Source organism: Stegodyphus dumicola, chromosome X1 (assembly GCF_044657685.1).
Source record: "Stegodyphus dumicola isolate Sdum_Otavi_A_Nest chromosome X1, ASM4465768v1".
Taxonomy (NCBI): domain Eukaryota; kingdom Metazoa; phylum Arthropoda; class Arachnida; order Araneae; family Eresidae; genus Stegodyphus; species Stegodyphus dumicola.
The window spans coordinates 106402598-106411196 of record NC_140780.1 but is presented as its reverse complement, the minus strand read 5'-3'; the positions used below and the strand labels follow the sequence as shown (position 1 = coordinate 106411196).

The window sequence follows — 8599 nt, the reverse complement described above, 5'->3', positions numbered from 1 at the left end:
ACTTTTATTAGAATTAATGTTAAAAATATCTTATTAATTCAAACTACATTTTGATCACTTCGGCTAATTCGAACAAAAAATTTGACAAAAAATTCTTTTTCCTCTTTTAACAGATAAAAATACACGCTGTATTTATTATTTTGTATGTCATAATTATTTGTATTTCTTTTCTGTCTGTAGGTGGTACTGGAAAAGCTCTATGAGCTAGCCCTCGTTGTCTGAGTTTTGTTCTGAGCACTAACCGTGAGAGTACGACGAAAATTGAAATCGGCGCGGTTGTTCGCCGAATTCGTTCTATATTGCTGTGAAGATATCGTAATTTTCTTTTTATCGTTATAAATATTAAAATTGTTGAGGATATTGCATAGTAGTTATGGAGGATTGTGAAATGACAGATATTCAAAGTATTGGCCCAAATAACTGGAATATTTGTGAACGTCAACCACGATTAAAAATTGGGGGACTTTATACTGTACGGCGATCCGATGATACATGGCGTATGTATTGATCAACTTTAAGTATATTTTTACGTTTATGTGAAAAAGGTTTGTTAAGAATATTTATAGTTTTGTGATTAATGAATTTCTTTGTGGATTTTTTTTTTTTTTTTTTTACTTTTGTTCTTAAACAGTATAAGTTTGCTTTATTTGTAAAGTATACATCATAGCTTTCATATCATAGGTATTGAATACTTTATGTGTTAATTATAGTTTTAAATATTTGGTTAAAGAATTCATATTGTTGCAGATAAATAGTTGCGTTTACAAATGCTTGTATGAAGGTGATTTATATTAAAATTTCTAAATATATTTTGCCTAGCAGCTTTCAACAAGTCAACACATTTTCATCGGGTACCAGATTTTGAATAATCTCGTACATTACATATTTGCTGTTTATTTTCTGCGTGATAGGAAGATAGCTCATATGCAAGCAGGCTAAACAAATTAACTGTGCTTGTTGTTGAATTTAGTGGAATAATTTTTTTTTTTTTTTAGTTACGCTGTTTCATTTAAAAAATTCTTGGAATGCGCTAAAATAGAAAACTACTCTGATATGCGCCCTCAAGTCACCAAATTTCTCGCCAAACATTTTTGGTGAGAAACTCCACGCTGCCATATTACTATCTAAATTTTTCTTCTACATTTCAAACTTTAAGCCTAAAATGTCTCCAAAAATGCAGTTTTCGCACATGCAAAAACTACGTTTTGAACGCACAATTTAAGCTAAAAATTCGAAACAAAAAATTTAGATAGCAAAAACGTTAAGTTTCTAACCAAAAATTTTTGACAAGAATCCATGTACGCATCGATATATTTTAACTTGAAAACATCTACGAATGGTACAATCTAGGCAACGAATGAATCTAAAAACTATGCACACCTCGCTTTAATAAATTAACAACAATAAATTTCAAAGAATACCATGTACACGGCATCCTGTTTCAACTTGAAAAAACATCTATGAATTGCACAATTTAGGCAACGAGCAAATCTACGAACTATGCACACCTCGCTTTAATAAATTAACGTAACAACAATAATTTTCAAAGAATACCATGTACACAGCGTTCTGTTTCAACTTTAAAAAACATCTACGAATTGCACAATCTAGGCACTATGCAGTAATCGACAAAATAAACTAAAATAACTAAAATAAATTTCAAACGATTAAGAAAAAACAACAATAATGACAGAAATTCATGCTGAAAAAACAATAAACATAACATTCTACAAAATAAGAATAAAATAAAATGCACTTACCATGAATTAATGCTTTTTCGACCAACCGAAATACCAATTTCATACCGCCTTTAACTTGCCGCCACATAATTACTATCGTATTTATATGACAGCCAGACACACTATCCAGAAAATTCATACTATGGTTCACAAATAAAATCACAAATCCCTATTTCTATCATGCATAGCCACTAAAAATAATTAATCTCCCAGACCCTCTTTCCACACCTCCAAATACCCACTGGTCCTCAACAGGATGGCCACAATATTTCCTTTTGCCGAACTTCAACAACTTCCACCATTTTATCTTCCCCTCCTATCTTCTCAGACACAGACGTGAACGAACGAGCTCCAGCGAAAGATTTTTCAACGTCAACAGGCTTGCCATACAACACGCAATCGTGCCTAAAACCAGCACAGAACGCATATCGCCACATTTGGTGAAATTAGGGCATATATCAGAGTTGTACCCTAAAATCCCTTAAAAAGGTTTAACATTGGGAACTATGTTTTATACAGGTTACTTATTGTATTCGGCTCTACTTTTAGGGCATATATTAGAGTTGTACCCTAAAGTCTCTTAAAAAGGTTCAACATTGGGAACTATATTATTGTATTCGGCTCTACTTTTATATGCATCCTAATATCACCAAATGTGGTGATATGTGTTCTGCGCTGTTTTTGCGCGATAGCGTGTCGTATGGCAACCCTGTTGACGTTGAAAAATCTTTTGCTGGAGTGGTTTAATTGCTTGTTGGTTCGTGTCATGCATGTTTAGAAATGGCGTATGTTGCAATGATAGACGTGGTGGCAAGATTTCAGTTGCGTATTTTAGATTGTGTGGAAAGTAAATTTAGTATTAAAAGGTACGATGCTGGAGTTGTTAACGAGTCTTTTGTTTACGGTGTGTTTATGAGGATTGAAGTGTATTTTTGGAATTTCTGTGGGACTTTTAAAATGTCCGAAAAGCGGAGCTGCTGTGAGAACGCGGACGAAGAAGGGCGTTTCTGATAGTTCTTGTGTGGATTTGCAGTCAAATGGTTGCTGGTATCAGCCACATACTTTTAAGTTTTTTTTTTTTTTTTTTTTATTTATTTTTTTTATAGAGTTTAAGATTTGGATTGTGGTTTTCGTGTAGTATGTTAAATTTGGAGGAAGTTTGAGTTTTTATCGTTACTTTTGAAATTTTGAATCTCAGAAAGACGTGATATAGCAAAATCGTATCACTTTTGTTCTGAGACATTCTGTGACTGGCGAAATTTTATTCAGGAATGTATTATGGTAAGTTCATTTTATTTTGTAGATTGTTATGTTCATTGTTTCTTACGATGAATTTCTGTTGTTATTGTTGTTTTTTGAATTTTTCGTAATTTAGTTTAGTTTATTTGGTTGATTTGTGTGCAATGCCTAGATTGTGCAATTCGTAGATGTATATTTTTAAGTTTAAACAGAATGGAAACACAGTACATGGTATTCCTTGAAATTTATTATGTTAATTTATTGAAGAGAAGTATAATATCACTCCTTTCTTCATCCTCTGTCTCATAGAGAAGTAACTCCACCTTCTTGTATTTTGAACTGTACTAACCTCGATGAATTAGTCCTTCCTTTATATGGGATTACTGATTGTTAGCCGAATTTTCCATTACTTAATTCTTATGAAAAATTAAATTTGCAAATTGTGTTTAATTTCCATTTCTCTATTCCAAATTAATTTAAGTTGCCTTAAAACAAAACTCTTCCTTTTTCCATTGTGTCCGTATATCAGCAAAAGCTTAAAGAAAAAGTGCAAGGTATATAGAAAATATCATGACCGTTAGTAAATTGTTAAAGAACATCCAAGATGAAGGTGCGACAGTGAATAAAAATGTTACTTCTTAACACAACCACTTATGCATAATTTTGCAGTTTTTTTAGAAATGAAAGAAAAGTGTCATTCTCTACCTATCATTATTTGTCATAAGTCAGCAAACATTATCAGCATATCAAAGTAAAAAACATATAAAATATTTTAAAAATATAAATTTTAATTATTAAATGAGGATTATATGATACATTAGTAAAATTAAAACTTATATTTTTCATGAAATCTGCTCTAGCGATCTCTTTTTAGAAAGAAGATAGAAATGAATTTTAGAGGTGTTATTTTCTATTTGAAACGCCCCCGGCGGCAATGCATGCTTGAATTCGTCGAGGCAAGGAGTTTTAGAAGTACCTAACGTCATTCTGCCAGGCATTCATCAGTTGTCGTTCCAGATCTGCGATATTTTGTGGTGCCCGAATCTGGCGGCCTATCATGCCCCAGACTTGCTCAATTGGTGAAAGGTCTGGTGACCTTGCTGCCCAAGGAAGAGTATTAGCCGCACTTAGACTGTCCAGAGATATGTGAGTGGTATATATATGTGAGTGGTATTGAATAGTCGACAATGATACCGTTGGGGTGGTCCTATCTTGTTTGGCATTTGTGATCCTTGGTCTTCCAAAGCATTCATTTCATCAGCAATTTCCTTGTAGCAACCATTGCTGCCAACATCTTTGCACAGCAGTGTCTGTATGCTGCAGGTGGTGTCCTATTGCTCGGTATGACCACTCAGCTTCTTGCAACCCTACAATGCGACCACATTCGAAGTCCTTTAGTTGTCTGTAAGGTCTTCGATATCGTCGTAATGACATCTTTAGTTGCTTCTTTACGGAATTACAATGGCAGCAACAAAAAAAGATAAAATTTCCGCCTCTATTACTGGTTTTATACTTTGCGAATTGCGTGCAATAATCGCAATTCCTGTTCATTTCCATGTCCATCATTCATGTCCTTGAAACTTTGATCATTTACACGTTCAATCAAGATGTTTTGCATACGAAATTTCGTCACAATCGCAAAAGTTCTTGTGCTTCGATTTTTTTTGCAAAAAAGTGTATTATCTGACTTTGGAATATCTCTTGCAGACTGCTGTGTATTGTCAGGTAGTAATGGAAGCAGCGTGAGAAGTTTAAAAAGAAGCGAGACATTGGCTTGCAGTTTTTAAATAAACTGAAGAGCTTGTTATATAGCTTATTTTGCTCGCAGTTTGAATTTGGTTTTCAGTGATGCAGTTAAACCTTAAACAGTTGCACTAAATTCTTTTCTTTTGTAGCAAAAGTTGTTTAATCTGTTTTCTACATCTATTAAAAATTGAATTGAAATTCAATTCTGACTAATCTTGTGTTCTTTAAGCTGAAACCACTCTATGAAATAAAATGAAAGGCAAGATTTAAAAGGATTAAAGCTGTTAAGTGTGAAGAATGTAATACATGTTTGTTTAACAAAATTACAGCATTAAAATTTTCTTTGTGATCTGGTACAGTATTCCTGTTCATATCAAGAAAGTTATTAAAGTGATTCAACATATGCTGAAACTTATGAATGGAATGCTAGGTGTTATTGAAGAACTCTAAAAACTAAAGAAGAATCAAATTAATTGGTTACATTTTTAGAGGGTACTGTTCAATGTAGTGGTATCATATGCAGAAATTTTTTTTTAAAGCAGTTTTTTTCTGAAAGTAGAGATGATCCTATTTTATTGAAAGAAAATCAATCGCTGAAATTTTGTTTCAGTGCTGAAACAGAATCAATCAGTAGTAAATTTTTTCATTGTTTTAGTGTCTTGTTAAGTTCTTTAGAAAAAGAGTTAAACACTAAGGTAATGAATGTGATGTGTTTAGTGTTATTTGTGAAATTTAGAATTTGTTAAACTGTAAGGAAGATCTAGATAGCAGTTGTGTAGTGATTTCAGATGGTTTAAGTACCCCAAATAAAATTCAGGAAATACAGACAAGCTCTGTACCCCAGGTGGTAACAAATTACCAACAGTTCTGTAGCAGTATTTTCAGTATATTTGAAAAAAAAAAAATTAATTGGATATCATGAGTCAGTTGCATTGTACATTGCAGTATTAGTCTGAGCTGAATGGAGCTTTTAAAAACCTAATAAAAAGTTATTTACATCTCCAATATATGAAGAACAATTAAGAGATTTTTCTATACTAATAGAAGAAAGACATCACATGTTCATTGGGCACTAATACAAGTTAATTAAAACGTTTGATACTCGGAAAGCAAGAAATATGAAGATTTCAATGAATAATGGAGAAAAAATTACCCGAAGGGAAAAGAAAAAGAAAATATCGTGGGATTTTATATAGCAAAACTATGAGCACACGAGACAACTTTAATGAAATTTGATAAAGAATAGTTTAAAAAATAAATCAAGCGATGAACTTGTAAGTAAATGTTTATAACATAGTATTATAAAATTAAGAAAGGACCGATAAAAGTGCATTAAATATAATATAAGCCTATTTCTTCATGCATTTTAAAATGCTTCATGTTTAAATTGCTAAATGAGTTGTAATTCTGAATTTAGTGAAAATATGCTAGACATTTCAGATTCATTTAATAGAAAATATTGTTCTTTTTCATGAATACAATATAAATGCTATATTACACTTTTTTATTACTTTTGTATTCTATTTGGCTGTGGGAAAAAACATAAATTTGAAAATTGTTAATATAAAAAATATTTAGCTTAAGTGCCAAGTTTTTTTTTTTCGCAAATAAATCAGTGATAATAAATTCTGTAATTGCCTGAATTTGCTTTCTAAAATCCTGCTTGTGGGAGTTCCCAAAATTACTTAAACCTATTGGGCTTATTAACAATAGTAATATATCTGAGATATTAAAGTACTGTGGAATAATAAGGAAAATATCTGTGATTGATTAGTTAAGTGATTTTAAGTACATTCAGATTTTAGTGATACTGAGCTAAGAAAAAAATGTTGTGTCTTAGTATGAAGAAATGCAGTGTATATTTTGTAAGAAATTAATTCCTTAAGAATTTGTAAATATAAGTTCATCATTCAACACAGATATTTATGGAATTGGTCGAAACTGAGTACATGAGCTGGACCAAATTATTGTGTCAGTCTCCAAAGTTAGAAAATTTGGCTGTTGGAGATTCCCTTTTGGGCAGAATGTTTCATGACATTTGTTTTCTTTTTTTTCTGTTAGGTGATTAATGAGCATTTTATTGTTTTTTCAAGGAGAGCGGGAGTAGAGTTACTGCAATTTTCAAACCAAATATGCCATAAACAGAATCCATTTCGAATGGTCATTAAACGATTGACATAGATACTATTACACTTCAAGAAATTCAGAGGGTGAAGTATTCTTTCTGGAAGCTGCCTTTTCTGTTCACTTTTACTTCTGTCAGTATTTTTTTTTTTTTTTTTTTTTCATTACTTTCTAAATTACCACTGCTCGGAATGCATACACATGTATTCAGATTAGGTTGACTGCTAACATAAAAAAAACAAGGAGTGAATTGGGAAGAGGACTTCAGTTCCATTGGGTTCCTGATAACATAATGTTAGGGTGCCTAATAAGAACACCAATCATATATGAAATGCTCTTCCTGATGGTGAAGAAAATGGTATTTGTGCTATTGAATTATATAATGGAAAGCAAGTTCTAAGTAGCCCCATGCGTAGCATAAGCCAAAAATGTGACATTGTGCTGCGTGTTTAAAAAAGATGGCTATGAATTAGTATTTCTGTAAATATTAATCCTAAAGAGGTACTTCTATGTATAAACACTATGCTTGATGATGGCTGGAGAGACTATAGATTTATTTGCCTCAGTTTATAAAAACCTAATAAAAAGTATGCATACAAAAAAGATATAGAATCTGAGAGAAATTTTCTGGCACAAACACATTTAGGTTTTGGTTCCCTTAAGGCAGAGTATAGTGAAAAATATATGTATGATATTTGGATTCAGTAGTGTGCAATTTATAAGAAACACCTACAAGTTTTGTTGGAAGAGGAAGGGATAAAAAGTATTTAAATGCACAATAGTATATTAGAATTAAAGAAATTAAAAATTTACTTCTTTGTTAATCAAGTGTTGATTTTAATGAAATTCAAGTTTTATTCAGCTATTTTTAGTATTTTTTTGCTTCTACCCACTTTTAAGGTTGACTTAATTCTCGTTGCATTTAAAGAACATGAGGATGAAAGGTAGAAAAAGTATTGTAGAGACTATATTATTGATATACATTTGTTTTTGAAATGATAAAAATTGAAAATTTTTCAAAGTCTTGGAAAGTTAAATATTTTTAATGAATGAATTTTTTTCCTTAAAGAGTCAGCTGAGGTATTGCAGACCCGTTATAATGACAAAAATGGCCACAGGGAGTACTTCATCCATTATGAAGGCTGTAAGTATAAGAATTTTGAAATATTTGGAGAAGTTTCTGTCATAGTTTTAGTGTTTAATTTTGTATTTGGATGCTGTTTTTAATTTTTAAATTGTTTAGATTAAGTACATTTTATAATTTTTTTTTTTTTTTTTTATGTCTACAACTTATGTAGAACATTCAAGATAAGTTGCCCAGAAATACTCTTTTATGCATACCTGTTATAAGGAATGCAGTGTAAAAGGTTTCTTATGGTCTTCATCAGAATTCTACCTAGATATTTCTTCACCTGATGCTGAAAGGCATGGCTGTGTATGTATACTCTTTAAGGTGGGGGGGGGGGAATGCCACATCAAGAAGGAGTTAGCTGAATGGAACAAGATTTTTTATTCAAAAGGCACAGCTACATACAGTGAAAAAATCAGCAAAGCATTGGTCCCCCCTTATGCAAACACTTATTTGACTTAGTCCCTTATCTGACTAATGTTACATTTGTAACATTGCATAAGATCTGGAAGCGGAATTTGTCTTATAACCCTACAAGATAAGTTAGTGGGTTATCACATCTTAAATAGAATAACAAAGTGTTGTTCAGAGGTCCATATTTAGAGTAAAGAAGCCATCGTAG

The 8599-nt window shown here is 31.8% G+C and overlaps 1 protein-coding gene across 2 annotated transcripts in view; it reads left to right on the top strand.

The window, feature by feature from the left end:
* Window positions 1-244: 244 nt before the first annotated feature.
* Window positions 245-8599, top strand: part of LOC118192000 (histone acetyltransferase KAT8-like) — a 135164-nt gene continuing 126809 nt past the window's right edge. For both annotated transcript variants that reach the window (XM_085808504.1, XM_085808505.1), the window contains exons 1-2: window positions 245-497; window positions 7918-7992. In XM_085808504.1, coding sequence (XP_085664630.1) covers window positions 374-497; window positions 7918-7992 — 199 coding nt within the window. In that variant the 5' untranslated portion in view covers window positions 245-373. The remainder of the gene's footprint in view (window positions 498-7917; window positions 7993-8599) is intronic.